The sequence below is a fragment of the Anticarsia gemmatalis genome, chromosome 19 (assembly GCF_050436995.1).
Source record: "Anticarsia gemmatalis isolate Benzon Research Colony breed Stoneville strain chromosome 19, ilAntGemm2 primary, whole genome shotgun sequence".
Classification (NCBI taxonomy): domain Eukaryota; kingdom Metazoa; phylum Arthropoda; class Insecta; order Lepidoptera; family Erebidae; genus Anticarsia; species Anticarsia gemmatalis.
The window spans coordinates 5417760-5441628 of record NC_134763.1 but is presented as its reverse complement, the minus strand read 5'-3'; the positions used below and the strand labels follow the sequence as shown (position 1 = coordinate 5441628).

Sequence of the window (23869 nt, the reverse complement as noted above, 5' to 3'; positions counted from 1 at the left end):
AGTGCCATGGTTCGTGACAGTATATAAATAGATACCTACGTTCTTGCCCTATGTTGTGTAGGTAGCTGTAAGTTGTATATTGCTTAATAATATTTGTTGACGCCCAACATGAATGAGTAAATAAAACAATGTTACAATTATAATAAAAATTGTATTATGTAAATAATTTATAATTAGATCTATAATGGCCTCCGTCTAGTCACACAACGAACCCTCCGCCAGCACCTTACTATCACTCACAGACCATAAAAGAATACAAACTACAGAAATATATTACTTTTTGTGAACATAGGAATAATATGTATTTCATAAAAAATGAAATATACCTACTCATTAAATCTTGGCACATATTATTATGTTTGTACTTCATCCTTTCTCCCAAGATACAGACCTAAGATTACTCCAAGATCTTTCTTTAATATTTGGCGTTTGAAAAATTTTGCTAGAATGTTAAAATTGGGTGGTACAAAAAGTTCCATTATAATTCACACTACCGCGTCTCACGACCGCCCGTTAATACTAGTTATGTAATAAATATCAAGTCGAATGAATATGCAAATAGCAGCACTTACTAGCTAACATGTAAAAACCCGATGTAGACAGATGCAGGACAGGTCAGACTGGATCTAAGAACAGTCAAAGATGTTTACACTATACCCTGCCATCTCATCTACAGTGATTTTTTTTTAAATACAAAAAAACTTCCATAAATCTTTATGTAAATGATAAATAACTAAAATGTGTATATTAATACTAAGTTCCAGTTTTCATTATGACACCCAGTAACAAATATCTTACTTGTTAAACTTGTATATGTTGCTTAATTATAAAAATATGAAAATCAAGATAGAAAAATATAAAGCATTAAATATGCATATAGTAGCTTTAAATAATTTGAGATTCAGAGGAGATATTTGTGACAATTTTCAGTACAAGCATAGGTTTACATATATAATAAGCAGCAGTTACATTTCCCTTACATTTAATATAAAAAAATTTAGATACACAATTTCATAAACATGGAATGACATCAATGGAATGTTTACAACACTATATATTTGAAATATGTAAAAATTGGTTCCCACAACACCTAATATAGTTTGAGATAAATAGATTAGTTCACAAGAAAATGAAGGCAAGACAGATTCTTGATGTAAATAATAAATTAAAATACATAAAGTAAAAAAAGAAATATAGTAATACTTTAACTTAGTAGAAAAATCTTACCGATTAAGACACAGCTGCAATTTCAACGGGAATGTTTTCTGAAACAACAGGGGTTTCTTCAGCATCTTCTTGGGCTGCAGGTTCACTGTTTTCTCCATTAGTAAAAGGTTCGACTTCTTCAGGCTTTTGTTCTTCTTCAGTGGGAGAATGGGGTTCGTTGGTGCCGTTCTGTTCGCTAGCAGGCTTGGGTTCCACAATACCAAACTGGTCACCATTCACCTGAGGCCCGTTGATCATAAAGTCCTGGAGCTTAGTGCCAAATTCGGAGTCTGCTTCTGAGACTCCTTTGATTAGCCTTTCCTGTTCATCCTCAGCCCAGGTAGGAAACCACTCATTGAATAGTTTTATCTGGAAATATTAGAATAACTAGTTATTATTAAGGTAAAAACAAGATTTTTCCTCACAGGAAAACTACATAATGTATTCTACACATTAAACAAACATGGTCAGGTATATAACAATACAGGTAGATTAATATGAAGTCCATAGTTTAGGACACACCTTAAGACATCCAAAACCACATGAAAATTAACTATTTAAAAACAAATCAAAAATACTGACATGGATGTTAACATCATTATGACACTTTTAGCCTACAAATGTACAAGCATTTCAAGAGCAATAAACCAATTACCAATTTACCTTGTAACCTACTTGTGCACTAATAAATAAACCTAGAAATATATACAAAAGATTACTTACCCTGCACTGGAATAAGCTAACTGGTTTGTCATGACAGGAGATGCTTGCCAGCGAAGCGGCCAGCTGGTCAGGCTTATCTCCTCGGGCTGCAGCCAGCACAGGCAGGAAGTCTTCTCTCTGCAGTTCACTGAACTCTTCAAACCACTGCAGCATGTACCGCAACTGTGCTTCAGAGGTCAATCCGGGGGCTGACATCCTGCGGGCTAGTGGCCGATGCTCACCTGAGACACAGTTATCACTTTTAAAACAATAATGGAACACAGGTTTGGTAATAAAACCTGCAGTATTAACACTATCACATCAAAACTTAGACAAATATGCCAAAAAACTTAAGTTGGGACATTCTAACCAAAAGAAATCTTTTCTAGACTTACTTTCTGGCATCACAGATAAACAAACGGTAGAACTGAGCAACAAAGCCATCGCAACTGCACTATAATATTAGAAAATTGTAACAACAATAGATTTCGACAAAAACTGTAAACAGTATCGCAGAATGCTTGCTAAGCTGTACACTTTCTATTAGCGCCTACACGAATGCAACTGACTCGTACCCCACAAGGCCACATAACATATTTTCACCTTTCAACCTGTTATATCATACGCGACATTTCACTTTCTATCAATTAATTTACATTTATGAGAACGATGATTTACGTAAGGAAATTAATATGCAGACGTGTTTTGTTTCTACTTACTTAAGCTTGGCTATTTACCTGTTTTGGAGAAACCACAACACAGATTTAACACAGAGTCGCTTTTATTTTGATTAATAGCTTTCAGTTAACTTTTTCGATAAGTTTGTATTGTTTTTCACAAACTAATAATTTGACAGAGACTAGCGAAACAGACAACCACAGTAATGTGTCAAAAAATGTTGTTTCACTTGACCTTGACGATTCCGAGACAGAAAATCATCTTAAGGGGATTTGTCGCGAGTGTAAGAGAGACAGCAGTGATGGCTTCGAAGAACTGGTATGACAATAGCTAAAAATGGAGGACGAACAAAACTGATAACGTTTGAATTTGTTAGTAATTACTGATTAGAGTAAATTAAATAGAAGTGATGACTAATACTTTGGCATGTTAGCTCGTGGTATAGATAAAATCATATTTAGGTATAGGCATTATGATTAAAAATCTCTATGAAAAACTAAAAACTATACAGATAAGGCGTTAAGGCGCGCGAGATTTTTTTTTTTGAAAATTGTCAGCCACTATAAATATGTGCATTCTGTCTATGCGTTTTCGCAACTAAAATAATTATGTTCAAGCGCGTATTCAGAGTGGCTAGACTTATCTTTTTAAAAGTTATGTAAGTGCCAACGTAGGAATTATACAGAAAAAAGAGATTTTTTTTTGTTTTTTTCTTAATATAAATTATGTACCTACCTACTTACTTACCTTCCTGCTTACTTATCGCCCGGACTCACACCACTTAATGCATTGAAATGTATCCCTCACCAAATTAAATCGACAGGATATACCTACTAATTCACATAAACTAAAGTAGATATTGAATAAGTGTTAAACGTACTTTACGGACCGCACGCAAAGCCGACCTAGTTCCGCATTCACCCTAGAATACTGACACAAATGTACTTATATCATCTTACTGTGCCTCTGGCCATTCCCGTAAAAATAACCATACAATGATGGTTGCATGGTCACTCGACCGCACCTTTTACACAAAGGGAATGCGTCATATACTCGTATTGATGTTATGTACCTGCATAAATGCGTACCAATCTAGATTAATTCAAGGTTGCTGCTATTAGAGTCAATATCTCATTAGCATAGCTTTGTTTATTGTTTCCCAAAATCATGAAAGTTTAACAGTCTCTATCAGCTGAGTGCTGAGTGTAGACCTAAGAAGGTAATTGTAATGTGAGTTATTAATTCAAGCCATCCTGATCTACCGAACAAGCTCAGTAGCTCTACCATGAGTTGGCAACTATAGTCTCTCGCAGACACTGTAGACAAAAAAATGTATGAAAACTCGAACAGCACCTCTAGCGGATAGTTAACCATCCAATTTCGTTAATAAAACCAATTTTGATAGACCAAATTGTATTTTATTTTTTATGTTAGTGAATAAGTAATCCTTTCGACTAGTTATAGACTTATTTGTTTGAAATAGGTAACAGGTGTGAATCTAAGCAAATTGTAGAACATTCATGTTTTATGGTATTACTGTGTAATCACGAACTTCAAGTACCTAGGTAGGTACCTACTTACTTACTACAGGCTGAAGGCTTTGCAGACTTTTGGTACCTACTTGAAAAGAAGCAAGGCGAGAACATTTAGTAGACAGGGATAAAAAAAATATGTATAAATTGCATAAGTAGGTTTTATTTTAAAAACAGTATAAAAAAGTGGTCGTAATGTACGAAAATACATGCATTAAAAAGCTTATACCTACACATTTCAATTCATGTATCTTCGTTATAGCTTAAATTATGTGCATTTACAGTAGGTATATTTAAGTTGGTGGGCTTATTAAAGGCAAGCCTTTTAGCTAAGCTCACGTGGTATCAACTGGATATACAAGTGAATCATAATTTACATAAATAATAAAACTTAAAAATAAAATCCCCATTTTATGATAAAGATTTGCAGGAGTGTGTCGTGAGGATAACTGCCTCTGCATAACAAGGAAGTTTGTACTTCAATAACATTAATCACTTAATTATAATTTATCTATTACTTAAATATATACAATTAATTGTATGGCTATCCATTGCATCTGATTTCTTCTGCTTCTCGATATCACAGACAGACAAGAGTCCCAAAATTACATTAAGAACAAATTACATTAAGCGGGGCATAAATACATTCTAATTTTTGTCATGTACCCAAGAAGGTAATTAAGTACATTCTGTTATTGTTCTTGTACTTCTTCAAGTTACCGTGAAACGCTCCTTCATTACTCAATTTTGTAATTAAATTATAGATCAGTGACGTAGAAAACTGCACAATAAACTTTCTGAAAACTCGAAATGAGTGTCATCAATCTATTGGATTTATCGATAAAAAAAGTTTTGTAAGGTAACCTAGTAGTATTTCAAGCAATAAGGGACTTATTACTTTTACGTCGCTAGTAACCTTTGATCAAACCCAGCAGTAGTAGTATCTAGTAGCTATTGCTTAATCTAGCCGAAATGCAGGCTAGATGTGACTTTGAATTAGGAAAAAATGTCTACATTTTAATTACAAAAAAAGTAGAAAATCTAAGAAATAAACACCATGACATTTATTTTATCGGTAGTAGGTATTGAAGCAAAACGTATTATAAGTTGATGACTAGATTGTATTTTATTTTAGATGCTCGCTTTCTTTTAAATAATAGCCGGTAACATTATAATATTTTTAAAGTAAGTAGGTACACGGAAACCGTAATGCTAACTAATGGCAACATTTTAGGAAGCGCGAGTATCCAAAATCAATAACACCCCTCTAACCTGCATCTCTTTCTTACGAAAATGTCTTTTATTTACTTAATATAAATATAATACATACGTAATTTAAGTATTTAAATCTTAACTATTTTTTATCACAAAACTTAGAACGTCATTAGGTCAACACACGTATGTTGTAGGCGTCATGCACATCGTAAATTCTTGACTCTTGAGGATGTGGTAGAATAAAATTGTTTTAGTCTGATTCATCAGTCTATTTACTTGTTATGTGAATGGCCGTGGTCGTGGTCGTGAGAGTGGCTGTGTGAATGGCCAGCTGTAAATAGAAATAACGAAAATTAGATTACTATTTATAGGGGGGTTATTAAATATAGTAAATTACCTATCATAGCATTATTAGTGTATCTATTTCTTATTGGCAGCAGGGCATATTATTATGCGCAGTCTTATCATTTTAATTAATTAGATACTTTCAGATTTTTTGCTGAATTACTAGTCCATCAAAGATTCTAATTTTTAGGTTATTTAACTTTAAAACTTAATATACTTACTCAACAACTGTAGACCGAACATGATGAAGAATCCGACTACAGATGCAATGTACTGAAGGATGCCTGTTCTGTCACCCTTCCAAATCTCGAAGAAGATGACGTACAGCAGAGTACCGGAGGCAAGACCTTGAAGCACCACAGACGGCAGACCAGCAGCTGCAGCACCTTGACCACCGACCAGAAGGAGACCAATACCAATACCCAAAGGTGACACAATGGCGAAGGTGGTGATGTAAATGATTGTAAGCTTAGTCTTCGTGCGGGTAGCGATCAGCTCCACTCCGATACAGAAGGCAATTACAAGCTTGTGAGCAGAAATAGCTCCCAACATGTACCTAGAAAATAAAAAAATAAGAATCAGTAAGTAAAGAAAAGTTTGAATATTCCGCGCGTCAAACTATTATGTAAATATTTAGAAACTAGATGGCGCTTTACTCTTTAATCTAAATGCTAGCGCCATCTAGTTATTCTAAGAGTACTACTAAGACTGCTATGCTCTCATCTGTAGCACTATAGCTACTCAACAACAGATGGCGCTAGCAGTATAAAATAGCATTTTTGTAAAATTAAACTTACCAGACATGAGAAGTGCTAGATTCCAAACCGACAGCTAATCCTTCGAACAGCTCGTGGATGGAAAGAGCAAGTACGATGAGCAGTCCTCTGAGAGCAGAAGTGACGTCATCACCTACGTTCATGGGCATGTGGCTGTGGTGGTGCGAGTGTCCATTGTGGGTGTGGTTGTTTTCAGGGTCCTAGAAAAACAAACAAATTACCTGAAGTAAATTCGAAAAAAGACAACAAATTTGACTTATTAATTTATCATCTTTTATCTAGACAAAACTAGTCCAATCATACGTTAGGACTGCAAGACAGGCAGACTGACCATTATAACTTATTTGAAAATATAACATTACCTTTTTTGGCTCTACTAAATCAGCAGTAGAGTTAGTAACACTCTTCTCTCCGTTGGCGACGACCCCGCCGCGGCTCTGCCTCACACTGAGGTTCCTCACTAGCGGCGCGGCCTGGCCGTTCTTGCGCTCCCTGTGGTGAATGTACATGTGCACCAACTCCTCAACCAGGTACATGATGAAGAAACCGCAGCATGTCAGCAGAGGAGTTATGGAGAACTCGAACTCCCTCATAGTTCCAATACCTGGAAAAGGTGATTATATAGTTTTAGTATTTGTGAAACTTTAGGTCCCAGGTTTTAAAATTTTAGGGGAGGAACTTAATATTTAAAATGTCTGGTGCTGCATGGATATCATGCGGAAATCGTGATACCAGGTAATTTTCATAGTCGGGACCCATACACCCTCAATTCAGAGAAAGCTCTTTTCTTTACAATATTCCAGTTGCCTAGCCTAACCAAATTAAGATGAAAAAACGGAAAATGCTATGAATGATCTAAATAAACGCACAGAAAATTAAAGCTGACTAAGCTGCTAAAGTAGTAGAATAAAACTAAATAATTCGATTACGATTCAATTTATTTTCAGTAGTTAATTAAATGGAACTAACGCTACAATAAATTTTACACACATCATTAAATATTACGAAAAACGATTTAAACTTAGTCCGGGGTTTTACTTTACATAGTTAATTGGTGTTTCTCGAACATCTAACGTACTAATCACAGTAAATTATGCTACATTATTATCAAATATCTAAGTTATATAACAACAGCACGAAGATAGTCTGCCTAATTCTATATCTTTAGTATGTGGCTTAATTTTATTGCGGAGACGCTTTTCCCATAATCTCATAATGAGTGTGGGAATAATATCTCATAGATAGCTTTCCAAATGTTGGATCTTAATGAAAATATTGATTCAGAACTCGGTGTGCAGTTTAGTCCAAAAGTTGAACTTTGAAGTGCCTGCCTTCCACATTGCATAATATTTGCAATCGTTATCTTTTAAACGCAATTATCGTTGCAAAATATTAGTACGATGATAGATAGGCATAGAGAGTTAATTCTAGATACATAGCGCTTAACAGAAACTGTATTCTCTTTACAGTAGTAAAATGTTCTCATTAACTAGTTACGTGCAAGAACCTGAATAAATAATTCGGTTGATGTCCTTTTCGTGACTCCGTCTTCGTGTTACAAAATTTATTTAGTCTTTGTATTCAAGTAAACAAAGGTTGTGTTATAAAATTATCCATTTAAACACGTAATTAGATTAAATGTACTGTTGTTTCAGACCATTGTTTTGAATCCTCGATTTGCTTGTACTCGTATTCGTCTCGCACGAACTGTAAACCTGAATGTACTTGTTTCCCAGTACTGAAATTAAGCTCAGTACTTAAGTATACAATGTAGTCTGTACTTGTTACAGCTACAAGGACATGAAGTGAACCAATATATTCTGCTGTAGTTATATTTTTACATACATACACAAAACTACGAATTTTCCCACAAGGGTAGGTCAATGATTCCTGCCAACTTCGTCTGCTTAATTAGAATCAATAAATTGTATCTCGTCATATTTAAAAAAAAAGTAGGTGGTATTTAAAAAAAAAAGGGTATAAATCCCTTTGTATACAAAAAATTATCAATGCTCTTTTTCCTTTTTCTTAAGTTATCACACAAGGTTATTTTTGTTGCAAGAAAATATTGTTTTATATAAATTATTTACACATAAAATATAGTAAATATTATATAGTCACGTGAAATTGTGGTAAGTAATACAAATTGCGTTTTCTTCATTCGTTCCAGTCAAATATAGAGCAAATGAAATGCAGCACATTTAATTTAATAGCGATAAATGATACAAGTATATTGAAGACTTCATTAGAATATTTATTCAGTTAATAAGTTAGTTATCAGTTTTATCTACTTGTTTTATCTATCCAACGGTGACTGAAAAAATCTTGGTGAAACTTTGAATGCAAAATACTGAATGCTTCTTGAGGGCAAAGTCCCCAACCCGCACTTGGCCGGGTGGGACTCAATATCTGATTCCTCCATCGTTCGAGAGACCTTTGCTCAGCAGTGGGAAGGTAACGGGTTAAAAAAACCGTTTATAGTAAAATACTAGCACCTAACTAATATTATTAAGTTGCAGTAGTATGTTGCATAGGCCACGAGGCTTTAAAAGTTACGTTGCTTATTAGATTAAGTGTTGAAATTATTGATGATAAGTCATGCAAAATTGCAAGCACCTGGCCGCAGTACGTGATTAAATGTAATTACAACAAATGACTACATTAACCCGGCTCGTAATGAGTAAATTTGACATGCTGCATAACAGTTTAATTTTAACTAACGCGGTTAATTTGTTGCGCGGCCTCCGTTACCGATCGATCAGACTCTTCGAATTAAAATTTTGCTGAGCGATTTAACTTACATAAAATAGGACAGATTGTGAGCTTATGTTTTTGTAAAATACATTAATTTAGTTGAGGAGATTATATTTAAGGGAATAACCTTTTAATCCTGGTAATATTTTATGCTTTGTGTAGAATTGATTTCTCGTCGTACTTAAGTTTAATGGCACATCACTAAATTGATATTTATGGAAGGCTTTAAATTGACGCATTTTTACGTAATTTATACCTTCTATTCTACAAAGAAGAGCGAAAATATATAGATAATAGTCAGTTTTCTCGTATCTTTGTTAAAACAATAAACTTTCATGTAAAATATTTCGACAGCAGCAAATGTCCGAAATGTGTGCGTTATAAATTATAGCGTTGCAGAATCTTTGTACATATTCTGCGGTGTGGAGACGATAACTGCATTTTGCAAGAACATTGTATAACGCATGTATCATATGAAATGTGTCTATAGTTTACATAAACTCGCTAGGCTTGCTACACACTTATTCGGTTCGGCATAAATCGACTTAGAAGAGCGACAAAACCGAATATGTGTAGACGAACCCGATGGGCATTAGACAAACAAATGAGTTGAGTCGGTTTTGTTGTTCGATAAATATTAGGTCGGGGAAAAAGTCTTTTCGCATTCATTATAGTATGTATGAACTTGTAATAAAATCTCTTTGGCTTCAAGAATCACAAATGAGTCCACGGTTCACGGTTTTTTTTGTGCAGAGAAAAGATTTTTTTGAAAAGACTTTTTCTCCGACCTAATATACAGGGTGTCCCAAAACTCAACGATAATCCGAGACATGATGAAAGGCCAAGTCATACTGGTTCTAGGAAAAATAAAAAAAAAATTCTGTATCACTAGGTTTAGCAATAATAGACACTTTTCAAAAAAGTCGAAATTCCACACCCTTGGTCGCATTTTCAAGTCCTGTGATCACCAATGTCACAATTTCGCTGTGTTTTTTTCAATTTCGTGATCTTCATTAAATATGCTATTAATCGTAAAATAAATTAATGCACAAAACATTGTTAATTTAATAAAAAAAGTTAAGTTTTAGTGAGTCATGGTTCACAAAAATATCGTTAGTTAACTTTGACGCTTCATATTGAAAAAAAAATGTACTACACTACCCTTGGCAAGTTATTTCAAAAGTTGGCGCATTTAATCAAGATTTCAAAATGGTGCAACACTTGCCACTTTTCTTGCCATTAAAAATGTTATTTTTATTTGAACGACGAGTGTCCCCGAAAATGGATCGGACGGAGTGGTACAATTGTATGGCCTCCTCGTTCCCCCGATCTAAATCCAGTAGATATTTTTTACTGGGAATGCATAAAAGAAAAAGTCTATTCGAAATCAATACAAAATCTATCAAAACTTCGCCAGAAAATTGACACAGCGTCAGAAGAAATAAATGCAAGGAATTTTGCTTGACTGGTGCAAAGGTCTTTTGTAAGGCGTTGCAGAGCCTGTATTCGTGCCAGAGGAAAGCAATTATTTTTAGTAAAGAGGTAATTGAGTCAGTGCAAAACCAATATTTAATGTAATAAACATAATAGGTACAAATAATTTAAAAAAAAAGAATGAACGAACCATCGTTCTTATTTAATTATTTTCCTTAAACTAATGTATTTCCGAATTGTTTTCCTCTGGCACGAATACAGGCTCTGCAACGCCTTACAAAAGACCTTTGCACCAGTCAAGCAAAATTCCTTGCATTTATTTCCTCTGACGCTGTGTCAATTTTCTGGCGAAGTTTTGATAGATTTTGTATTGATTTCGAATAGACTTTTTCTTTTATGCATTCCCAGTAAAAAATATCTACTGGATTTAGATCGGGGGAACGAGGAGGCCATACAATTGTACCACTCCGTCCGATCCATTTTCGGGGACACTCGTCGTTCAAATAAAAATAACATTTTTAATGGCAAGAAAAGTGGCAAGTGTTGCACCATTTTAAAATCTTGGTTAAATGCGCCAACTTTTGAAATAACTTGCCAAGGGTAGTGTAGTACTTTTTTTTTTCAATATGAAGCGTCAAAGTTAACTAACGATATTTTTGTGAACCATGAGTCACTAAAACTTAACTTTTTTTATTAAATTAACAATGTTTTGTGCATTAATTTGTTTTACGATTAATAGCATATTTAATGAAGATCATGAAATTGAAAAAAACACAGCGAAATTGTGACATTGGTGATCACAGGACTTGAAAATGCGACCAAGGGTGTGGAATTTCGACTTTTTTGAAAAGTGTCTATTATTGCTGAACCTAGTGATACAGAATTTTTTTTTATTTTTCCTAGAACCGGTATGACTTGGCCTTTCATCCTGTCTCGGATTATCGTTGAGTTTTGGGACACCCTGTATATTGCCGAAACGATCGTGCCAAACCGAATATGTGTGCAGCAAACCTGATAGGTGTTGCTTGCACTGAACCAACGTTGTTATGGCCATTATAACCTATAACTTTGCCTCAGCACGTATTCGTATTAAATATTACATTACATTCTAAGGCGCGCTTTCCATTTTACTAAATTCGTGTAGCGTTTTCATAAAAGAAAATCTGTTTTCAAGATAAAGTTTTATGTTAAGTTTGGGCATAAAGATCTGATTTTGATTTGAGCTTTTATAGTATGTTTTTAAACTAATTTAAACGAATAAATTTATCAGTCGATCGTTTAGAGATGAGCTGGTAAACTATTTTAGGGTTTCGATATATCCAAGGAGCGATTAAGGATATTTTTACCATAATATTATGTAGTCCTCGATAAGAATTTCCTTGCATTTTTCTAAGTACTTTCTTCATAACATTGATTGAACAATTTGATACGGTAAACAGTAGTTCTGGTATGTGACCGGGACAAATGTCATCTATGTAGTAGATATCATCTATTATCTATATAAAAATGAAACCCGTTTTCCTCGATCACGGCATCACGCGTGAATGGCTGGACCGATTTTACTAATTCTTTTTGTGTTGTATTTGTTATTATTAGGAGAAGGTTCTTACGGAAAAAAAAATAAGAAAATCTCTAAGAATATTGAAATATAGACACTTTACTTTGCATATTTAAGGCGGTACGAAGTTCGCCAGGTCAGCTAGTTATCAATAAATGTTGCAACGATAACTATTAAAATTAAAACCTTGCCCAAATCGAAGGCCGGTCGTAAACAGACGCTGCAAATTCATACCACGATATGTAAGGAGCTTCTGTCGAAACATCACGACTGTTATAATGACAGTTGTATGCAAACTATCATCTGTAGTTCTTCATTGTAGGCTGCAAGTGCCGTTATATTGCAACACTTCACAATGACGATTAAAAAATAACTATAGTTTTGATAGAGTAGTGATTGCCGAGTGCTTTAAACTTTAAACGTACTGAGTAATTTAGTAGTAGTACCTGATCACACGCACAAATGACTTTTCGAAGCTATGTGTGTATTAGAAATAATTACCACTTGTATGGGCGGTGAAAAAAAACATTGTATGGCTGAAAGTTCGTGTAGTCCCCAACCCACACTTGGCTAGTTAGGTGGCCTCTAGCCCTTCCTCATTCCGGGAGAGGCCCTTGCCCAGCATTGAGACATTAATGGGTATTTTTTTCTATTATTAAACTGTTTTACGTCTTGCGTTTTAGTAATTATTTTCGTAACTGAATGAATTACGTATTCCCGATACGATTCATAACACACGAAATGTCGAGTCACGTAATAATTGAAGTAATAAATCATTGATTACAGCTGTTTGAATACAACGAACTTATTAATAGTCTTACAAAAATATTGTACGTATTTACATCTTAATTTATTTACACAGATAATGTTGTAATTTGAAAGCTAAGTCAATGACTAAAATGATGTAATGACTGTAAAAAACTCAGTGTCACGGTCAATATTTCGTTAGTTTGAGTTAATTACGAAATTTCGTTGTGAGGTGAACGTTTGAACTTCCGAATTAGTCAGCGTGAAATTAATGTTTTACTTCTGAACATAATACATAACTTAATAATTGTATTTAGTCTAGACATGTTGTTTTTTTACTTGTTTAATATCTAATCATAAACACGACTTGAAAACCTTTTTTTTTATGTAACATTTTGTTATTATAGACGTAAAAAAGAGGCCAATAATGTTCTACTTTCAAAGAGATTTTTTTAAATTTTTTACGATTATTTGGCGGGTAAATCTAGTCGAACCATTGACAATTTAGCTTATAGACTATTATCTTAGTTGGCAATAATCGGAAGCTAATATCAACGTACGGGCACACGAGAACATCCATCTATTAAATGACCGCTATTAAAGTTGCTTATTCCACACCAATTTCGTATACCTACAAGGGATTTAATAAAACCAAAGGCACGAACATTATCTTAAACGGATGTAATTTTACATAAACAATGGAGAAATAAAAAATCTAGCGGACACCAAACCTATTATGTTTTTAATGACAGTCGTTAGAGGTGATAATACGTTAATATTACACATAGTTGAATGTCATTTACGAAACGAACTTTACGTCTATAGGTACCTACGTTCCTTTTTGTGTAAATAATATTCTAACACTTATTCATGACTAGGTGCTTGGGTCATAAGTCCTAGTAGAGTAATCATTCGATAATTAGCGAGATGTTTTCAGGGATAATATGACACATACATAAAATCAGACTTAGTTCTTATAGAAATAGGTAGAGACTAAAGAACGCCATGTGAATAGATCTTTACATACTCTATATACTTTGAAAAAGGTAATTACAGAAATTGTAAAATTTGCCCCTCTCAGGAAAGAAGTTCTTGTTTTAAATATTAAAAATAACTAAACAGTATCTGATCTACGATAATTTTGTCCTGGTTACTGTTTATATTGAAACTTTGCAACAGAACACAAAGTCAGAGCAATAATAAGTCCTGGTTAGTCACTACCCTGCCACAACCAGTGACCTATAAAGAATGCAGTATACTCCACATTTCGCTTGCAGTACAAATATTGGTCCAAAAAGAGCATTGTGTTTAAAACCTGGCGTTGTTATAAGAAAGAGTCAAAAGTGGTTGACCTCGGTGCGTTTCTCAGCTCTAAGCAATACTTTCCAACAATCCGTCTAGCTTCGATTTATTTAAAATTATTTAAAACTAAGTGTACTACGTAGTATTTGCAACATCGCCTTTGCGCTTGTGACAAAAAATGACTATCGAATTAAAGACTGAACGTACACATGAGGAAAATTTTAGCTTAGACGTATCCGTAATACATTATAGCTCTAGCAACTTCTAGTTCTAGTGCAAAGTGCATATTGACGCCAGAGACAGATATGGAGTAAATAGTACAATTACCAAACTCTTTCAGTCTCTCTTTATAAATGCATGATTTGAAAGCTGCTTATATTTATATGTAAGTATAAAACGCTCGGTATTAGATAAACTCGCAAATCGTGGATTTTCCCGTTTCGATTCATGAAAATGTTGTTACTTAGGTACTCTCCCGTAGTCTTTTTACATGCCTATTTGTAAATAAACACGCACCTGGCGATTTCCTCTACTGAACCTCAGAATTTGGGACATATCTTTCTACTCTTTGAAGAACAATGTGTAATAAAAACAAAATATAAACATAATATTGATTTTCTTTAGCAATAGCATAGGCACACTGGATACGGCAACATGATCTCAGTTGTCGTGTTCACGAATTGCGCCACCTCCGGCACCCGTGACCTTGCAGTACATGAATGTATACTCGACTATGCCGTGAGGCTTGAGCCAACCTTGAAGCATTATTGAGGTGTTAATACTGAACTTAAACGGTACTTAAGTGATATAACTTGGAGATTTTAGTGCAAGGAATTGTATAATGTAGGTTAACAATGAAGTATCCTGCATGAATAAAGCTTTGAAATATAAAAGTCTAGGAGAAATTAGATTTCTTGAGGGTTTCCTATTTATTAGAGATTGATGGTAAAATAAATCTGTCGAACTATATGCCATAACTAACATTAGATATGAAAGACAAGTTCTAGTAGTTCAATCAATATATGATATTGATTGTAAGATGTCGAAATAAAAATATGAATTGTAAGATGTTAAAAATAATATGATTAGGTTCTGAATGCGAACGGAACAATGTTAGCCAAGTCTTGCAGACATCTAGTATTTTTAGTTAGTTAACTAAAAAAACGAATCATTAAAAAAAAAGAATTAATTATTCACAAAGTCCACGTGACTTGCACTTGTCTAAGAAAATGTTATTCAAGTGTGACATAAAGTTGTTGGTAGTTTTTTATCTATGTTATGTAGTCACGTAAGTTTAACTTGTTTACGTCTACGAGAGACAGACTGCAATAAAATCTTAAAATAACACCCAATAACTCGTAATTATGTAAGGAAGCTACAGTCTCAAGATTATAATGAAGATTTAAAGCAATATTGTTATTGAAAGTGCCGTGTATGTGACGACAAGCGCACATTGACTTCTTTAAAGCGTGCCCATTTGAAAGGCTGGGAGTAAAAACCGTATCAAAATTAGTCAAGCTTCTCCAATGTTTGACTAGACAAGCATATAGTAACATTATGTATAACCTTTCAATTGAAGAAAAGCGTAAGTTGTCGCACGCTGTTTGGAACTTAAGTCTGTTTGGCAGTAAGTGACATGTCTTGACAGCTCTTACAAAATAGTTTAATTTGTATCTTTGCTAAAGGAATTTAGACCACCCGTGTTACTATGTCCTAACTATTAGTCCTAGTTTACTTCAATGATATCTTTCTTATATTGAGCCTCTTCCTTACTAACTACCATTTTCGGGCTTAACATGTCCATTAAAATTTAATATAGTATCGTTTTCGATCAAAATAAATTAACAACATACGTAATAACATTCTGATTTACAAATAGATTTAAAATCCTTAATGATTAATTAATTACAATAAAATAACATCAGAGCTTAGCTACCTGTCTTTTATCAGTCAGTTAATTACAATGTTACAAAGGTGGTTCACCTTTTACAACATCATGTTCATCCCCGCAATCGGCATGGTGATCACGTATCTAATTTGCTTAACTGACACATCAACAAATTGTGTAAGAGCCTTTCTTCTATTCCACTACTAACATAGTTCTTATGCCCGGTTTCTGAATACATATTTTAGCGGTAGTTTATCTAATAGCGTTTTTTATATGAGTTTTATATGAGAAAATTATTGTTGAAATACATCGTGAGTTCCGTATCACCTGTTGTTGATTTTGATTCTGCTGTGTCATCTTGCAAGTTTAAAAAGGACTCTCGTTTTTTCAAGAATTTTCTGTCCTTATCGCTATGTTCTTTCGTATTGTATCTAACATTTTATCGTGTAGTTATTTATTGGCTGTATGTTTATTAATCTTAAATTTCAATTAGCAAGTTACGGTTTAGGTAAAGTTCTTTCTTCAATGAGTAAGCTAAGGAGTTAAATGGTTTAGCATATAATTAGTTACATGACAAGAATTTATAGTTTTATAGTAATGCGAAGGTTTTTGGGCTTGCCCGTATTCGTCTGGAAAACAAACAAAGATTATCTTCGGTGAACTACTCTAACCTACATACGGAACTCGAAAACCATTGATTAGTTGGCACTTGGCAGTAGCGTGAGAGGCATTCGGCTCGGAACTAGAACAGTTATATAATCGGAAATAACTAATATTGGTTTGTGAACCGTAACTGAATTAATTATTTTATACCATAGACAACCTTGCGACCTCCTTGCTGGAACTTTCCATGAGTCATCAGACAGAAATCGATGTAATATATTCTGTAAGCTTTCTTCTTTGAATGTAAATTTTATTTTAATGCACATATTTTATTTGAGTACGTACGAATTGTCGGTATTGTGTCTATTGTTGTATTTTCTATGAAAATGTGACTGTTTTAGTGATCGAATTGGGTTTTTGTCAGTTTAATATCTAATAACTATTTCTATTAACTCAGATGGCGTAGCAAATATTATACATACATACATAGGTACGTATATTAAGGTAATTTGACAAAACCACGACTTGCCCTCATGTCGACAGGAGAGCGAAGAAATTTTAAAAAGGTTAAAAGAGTAGTAGTTAATGTTTAATTAAAAAAATGTGATTTTGAAGCACCCAGGTAGGTACATCTTTTAGTTTGATAAGTGGATTTTATTACAAACCTATACTAAAACAATTTCGCTGTAACGAATGCTATAAATGCGTACTACACGGTGGTCAACTATGTTGCCCTAATACAATTAGTTACAAGCACATTATATCAGATTTGTTTATGATTGTTATACAGAAACATTGCACGTTATTCATTTCGTAATCGTTTTATGTGATAATAAAAGTAGGTATTAGGTAATTTTATTGCAATAACGCATTTAGTTGTGACTATATTATTGATCTTTATACTATTGCAAATATTTTGTTTTGAATTAGCTAATTTGTATGACATTTTTGCGTGTCATTGCGAGATACTAGGGAAGAAAGCCACGTTATAATATAAGCAGTAGCTATAAATATAAACGAACACGTGAGGAAAGTAAGACCAAAAAAGATAAATCGATTGTGGGAAAAACAACATGGACATGAAATGAATTAAGAAAGTGTTGACCACATGTTAAAAACGTCACAGCTCGCAAATTAAATAAGCATTATAAGTAAATGTGAGATATTATTATAAGAACACAAAAAAGCAACATATTACTAGCCTTTGATATGTCAAGGTCTATCGTATCATGCAAAAGTGCGTTGCGAAGTTTTCTTAGAATAAACTCCGCCTATTTCGAGCGCAAAAAGTTCTCGATAAGTTTATGCAGAGCGCGTCATAGACATTTATTTTTATCTTTAGTCTGAGAGGCATTATACATTAAATATATGTAAGTTTTTAGGTCACAGGCGTCTCTCGTGTATCATTTTACTGAAGGACGTGGAAAAGCACTCTGTCTTTAGTCTATACAAGTTTTATACAGGATCGGATGTTTACCAGTTATTGTGTGTTCGCAAAAGTTTCGATTTAAACCTATACAATGTATTTCTCTCTTTTTGCATTCGTGATTTGAAAAAACTGCAGGAGGTACAGATTTTTTAAGATTTAAATTATCTCCAAAATAAAATATCGCACAGGGCTAACAATATGCTTTAAGCGGTTATAGCACAACAGTTATCCTTTAACTCGGGAACGAGAAGAGGTTCATTTGCTTGAAGTCAGTACACCACCCATCTGCCGACATGGAACTACTCATATGAGTCACCACGTCACAACAAATGCCTTCGGGAATCACGTATTCAAAAAATACTTGTCCAGTGAAGTATGGAAGTTAAACTGTGACCAATATAAATTGACAGATAGAATGGAAAGCCCAGTAGCGCGATTCTCAGTCTGTCCTGTCGAGTATCGAAAGTTTGACATTTAAATTGTATTGTCAAAATAGTTCCTACAACGACCGTTAGAGGCGCTGATTAGTTTTCATAAGACATTTTTCGATAGGTAGACGGTTGTCGATAGTGGTAGAGAATGGAGCTACAGAAGCCTTCATTACCAATTTTAAGCGAATTTTTTTCGTAAACTAGCTAACCCGTGCAACTTCGCTTGCGTCACATAAGAGAGAATGGGTCATATTATTCCCCGTTTTTGTAAAAAAAAAATATTGTTACTCTGCTCCTTTTGGTCCTAGCGTGATGTTGTATAGCCTTCCTCATTTATAGTGTTTATCACATACTTTGTATGAGAGCACGTGTTGTAGTCACTGTCAATGTTATATCTTATCTATCATTGTCATCTAACTGTTATTTATACCCGCTTTGTTTTAAGTACATAATACCACTACTCCGCGATATTTTAATTAAGACTCTTACTTTGATACTAGAACGAATTATTTTACTTTTTTACATTGTTAATATTAATTTTTTGAACGTTGAAAATATAATTTATGAACAATGAGGCCACTATTCATCCAAGTACATAACATGCATTTTTTAACCATGTCACAAACAGGTAGATGTGTCAGTAAACATCATCATCTAAATTGTTAAAAGTAAGCACATGATATATTATATCAATACTATTGGAAATATAAAAGTCACGTTCCGTACGATACCTATACGATAAAGAATACATAAAAAATTCATAGAAAATTCCAAAATGCAAAATAAATATCAAATACGGCGCCATTATTATGAATGCATACAAATAAACGGACACAGTGACGTCAGCAACTTTTCCTCTATCGGTTTTCTGATCACATTGTTCCAACTCATAAGTCGCTACTCGCTAGCGTTCTCATTGACGTAAGCAAAAGGACTCGAAGCGGAATGATTGAAAAACCACAGAATACATTAAAGAAACGGATGCCTTTGCATTTATGACTTTTAAACTCTTGCGTTGCATGTTTAATATATAATAGGATACGGGAATTAACGCGAACACGCATTTTACCTAAAAATTGCCTGTCGTTTCGGCGCAGGTTGTACTCGCCGTGGTCGTAGGCTGACTCTTTTGCATTTAATCGACAGTTTTATAACTATGCGGGCATAACCGCGGCATTAACTTATGGCATTTAATAATAAACAACGCAATCTAAGAAGTGTTTTATCTTTAGAACTGTAGTTATGTAACTCGAGATGTAAATATGTGTACAGAGTTATTTATATACCTACGTTAAACGGAAAATCCAATTACTCTATCCTGACTGATTGATATGCAATTGAAAAAGTTATTAAATGAGTATAAATATATGTGTTTATTATTATTCATGCATGCATAAAATCACTTTTTTATGAGACCTATAAATTTTAGAACAATGATTATATTTCTTTAACTAGCTGACCCGTGCGGCTCCGCTCGCGTGAATTTCGTACTGTTGCTTATTCGTTTGAGCACGCGAATTGCGAAGCACTCGATACACCTAAAAATGCTAACAACTCTTTTGTCATCTAATGGTTATTTACGAAAGGGACCCGAAGGGCACACAATGTGATACAGGCTCAGGCAGGCCTGATTTCCTGTGGTTACCTTCTTTTCCGCTCTCGTCTGTATCCGTACCAGTTTACAGTGTAAAATATAATACCTTATACTGACCATTGCTTACCCGTCTGGATTCAGAATATTATAATAGGTACAGACAGACCTATCTGCGCCGGAGCTCTTCACACGCGTAATAATGTTTACTTGCGATGATACGTCCGAAACCGCGTAACCCGTAATTATTTTTTATATATCATCCGTTGTTTATTTTTTAAAACTTACCTACCACGTAGTCTGTTTCATAGCTATCCAATTTATTTCCTTAATGCAACCAATTAATTTGGTTATGTGTTTCGAACAACAACGCCATCTGTTAGTTGCGGCGAACAACGACAACAAACGAAATTACTCGATTGCCATCTAGGATATCCCGACCGCACCGGACCCACGTAAACCAACATTTTTGTGTAATATATCATACAACATTTATGTTTAAAAATCTTATAAATGTATAGCATGTTTCAAAGGTATTTTTTTTACAATAAAGCCATCAAAACAAATTAATTAGAAAAAACATGCTTTGTTGCGAGCTATAACGCCATCTATTGGTTGGTGCTAACAACAGGTATCGATACGGCAGGCGCCGCGTTAACTTTATGCGAATGTTGTGAAATGGATTGTAACGCCATCTATGGTCTCTATAGGGAAACGCAGGTTCAAACGATTTCTACGTATATTATTAAATTTTCTAATTTTTTTTGAAATTTTATGCTATAAAAAGTATCCTAGAACATGCTCCACTACTTAATCTATGCATATACCAAATTTCAGTGCATTCTATCCGGTAGTTTTTACGTGATAGCATCACATACAGACGGAGGACAGACAGACAGACAGACAGAAAAGAAAATTATAAATTGCAGATTCGGTATCAGTATCCGTTACTAAACATCCCCCATTGGTTTTTTTTAAATATATTCAATGTACAGAATTGACCTCTCTACAGATTTATTATAAGTATAGATATAGATTAAGAAAAAGGGTCTTTTTCGTTTTCGATTTTTGATAGGGGGTCTAACCATCAGACTCCACATTTTGTATTTTTTATTGTATTCATTTAAACAGATATAGACGTTTTGATAAAATTTGTGTATAATATAATATAAAGAATTGCATAAACTTGATAATGTTCCAATAAAAGTTTTACAAAACTGGTCCCGTTTCACGATATTTTTATTAACACTCCTATAAAACGCCGACATATAAAAAGTAAAGCAGTCATTCGTTTTCCCTTTCGATAGCGCGCAAGCACTTGGCTTGACTCATTACAAACAGAAAAACTGGGTTATTGACAGTTGACACCTACATAGATTTATTACACGAACGCTCCACTATCTGACTGCTATCGAGATGACATAATCACATTCTATCTCTCTCGTTTAAAAGCAAATAGAAAAAGACAACCAACACCTTGAAAAAAGAATAAAGAGTATGTATTTCGGGCCTTGATCTTCCATACTGTAAATCAATCAAATATATTGTAAATCAATCTTCAATTTATTTTACTCATAGAGTATTTACAATATTATTATATTGTAAACTAGAGGCCGCCCGCGACGTCTTCCGCGTGGAAACCCTTCCCGTGTTAATCCCGATCCCTCGAGAACTCCTGAATAAAAAGTAGCCTATCTGTTATTCTGGGTCTTCAGCTACCTATATACCAAATTTCATCGTAATCGGTCCAGTAGTATTTGCGTGAAAGAGTAACAAACATCCATACATTCTCACGAACTTTCGCATTTATAATTTTAGTAGGATTACTAATCTTTTAGTATGTACGTTTTCTTATTAAAATCTGGAACTATCCACACTATTAAATCATTTAACGTACAAAAAAGCATATTGTTTACAGCCGCTACACAGTAATTTAATCTCTTGTTACCGAATACGGCTGTGACGGTGTAAGATTCGAAGCCAAAAATAGATAGAAATACAGTAAGCCTGTTTATATTACACATTGCAAAAACAAACTAATTTAAGAAACACATGGCATTCGAATAAGAAAACTTTGCAGTATTTTTGTGCAGCCTGCAGTTATATACTTTTGTTTTTGTTAATTTCAACTACCAGGCATGATTTCGGTTCGATTTCTGAGTCGGGTAAAGTAGTGGTATTTTCTAAGTTAAATTAGAATATTTCTCAATAGTTGTCCGGAGTTTGATAACCCGGTAAATGGCAATAGGCTCCCTCTTAAACACGGGACTAACATTCTTAAGGGCGAAACGTGAGTGCATTACATGCACTTCTGCCTACACCATTGTGTCTAACGGCGTGATGTTGTATGTATGTTTTATTAACTGTCAATGATCTTTACTAGCGTAACAAAACATTGGACAATAGAAAATATTTATTATGTATTTAAATATAACAAAAATAAAACATGTGTATAAACAGGCCGAGAACACAATGGGCGGTCTTTGTGTATACAAAATCTATTGCAGCCGTGTACACTTGTACAGGTAGGGTTGCCAGGTCGTCTTACCTAATGGTCGGCAAGACCTGCGAGATTTTCCTTACTTTTGGGTAAAAAGGCTGGACAATCTGCATTGTTCAAATTTGATGTCTAACGACCAGTTTCTTCATACATTTTATCTAAAGTAACTGCTAAAGCTATTGACTTTTGTTTGATATTCTGTAATAATCAATCAATAAAATAAATCTGTGTCTTCATCAGTATTTGACTGCGATTTTTACTTTACCTCTAAACTTTAGCTGTTATTTCTGCTTTTTGATCATTTAAAATATAAAAAGCCTTACAAAGCCGGACACAGTTTATTTTAATGCCTATGTCCGCCTTTGTCTGGACGTCTGGCAACCCTAAATACAGGTACACCTAATTACATTGTAGACACACGTATCAGTTCACATGTATATTTATGTTAGCAGATATTTAAAGTTCCTGCATAATTACGTCAGTTTTCGGTAGATTGACACAAAGAGCACGCCATATTGCCTCCGTAATTAGATTCCGCATTGCTTGTTTTATATTAGGTGTACGTTTTCTGTAATGGCGTTGTTACATATATAAAATCACGCCTTTATTCCTTAGGTAGAGACCAAAGAACGCCATTTGCTAATCGTAGCAAGAGAAGTGTGTAGGGATCGCCCTATAAACTTTTCTTGCTTCTTTTACATCCATACGTCTTACCCCGGTTTCTGAGTACATTTAGTGGGACTTTATCTATTAAATAGCGTTTAAACTCATATAATCGCTATTGAATAGATAAACTACCATTAAATGTACCCCCGAAACCGGGAGTTAGTCATCTAGTCATACAATGCCGCCGGATAAAAGAACGCACCTGATCTTTATGAAGGACTTCACCGATATTGTTTTGATTAAAACCTTTATTCGTCTTTCTACATTAATTCCTTCTCCCTACATAACCAAAACATCTGAACATACCTTCCTAAATCCTTGTCACGACATGTTCTTACAAACTACAACGAATAATGTTCTCTGTGTTATATCATTGCGCTTTTCCTTGTGCTAATGTCAAGGACTAAATAAACATCGTTGTTTGGTTAAAGCCGGTTTGGTGTAGAAGGTTAGGTCTTAACATAACAGCTGCTGTGGGTTGAATATCATTTCCAAAAACGTATTTAAATTTT

The 23869-nt window shown here is 34.2% G+C and overlaps 2 protein-coding genes across 5 annotated transcripts in view; both read right to left on the bottom strand.

Annotated features, from left to right (window-relative positions):
- Window positions 1-131: 131 nt before the first annotated feature.
- LOC142981299 (uncharacterized protein C14orf119) lies at window positions 132-3604 on the bottom strand. Of its 4 annotated transcripts, none has more exons than XM_076127108.1 (3): window positions 3467-3604; window positions 1930-2150; window positions 132-1575 (listed from the first exon to the last, which is right to left on the bottom strand). In XM_076127108.1, exons 2-3 carry the CDS (start codon window positions 2122-2124, stop codon window positions 1231-1233), a joined length of 540 nt encoding a protein of 179 aa, XP_075983223.1. In that variant the 5' UTR covers window positions 2125-2150; window positions 3467-3604; the 3' UTR covers window positions 132-1230. The 4 variants fall into 4 exon arrangements, with proteins under 4 accessions (XP_075983223.1, XP_075983222.1, XP_075983221.1 ...); XM_076127107.1 differs by having other exon boundaries at window positions 3334-3473; XM_076127106.1 differs by lacking the exon at window positions 3467-3604 and adding an exon at window positions 2646-2824.
- A 657-nt stretch (window positions 3605-4261) lies between these two features.
- The window catches only part of LOC142981330 (zinc transporter ZIP1-like), a 39809-nt gene continuing 20201 nt past the window's right edge, over window positions 4262-23869 (bottom strand). The window contains exons 2-5 of the mRNA XM_076127172.1: window positions 6817-7058; window positions 6476-6654; window positions 5900-6234; window positions 4262-5664 (exon numbers count right to left, since the gene is read on the bottom strand). Coding sequence (XP_075983287.1) covers window positions 5606-5664; window positions 5900-6234; window positions 6476-6654; window positions 6817-7058 — 815 coding nt within the window. The 3' untranslated portion in view covers window positions 4262-5605. The remainder of the gene's footprint in view (window positions 5665-5899; window positions 6235-6475; window positions 6655-6816; window positions 7059-23869) is intronic.

Bases quoted from the DNA above. Each gene is read 5' to 3' on its own strand.
- LOC142981299 (XM_076127105.1), bottom strand. From the start codon at position 2,352: ATGGCTTTGTTGCTCAGTTCTACCGTTTGTTTATCTGTGATGCCAGAA. The intron at 2,151-2,303 runs GTAAGTCTAGAA...ACTGTGTCTCAG, and splicing joins TTTATCTGTGATGCCAGAAA to GTGAGCATCGGCCACTAGCC. The intron at 1,576-1,929 runs GTAAGTAATCTT...TAATATTTCCAG, and splicing joins TTAGCTTATTCCAGTGCAGG to ATAAAACTATTCAATGAGTG.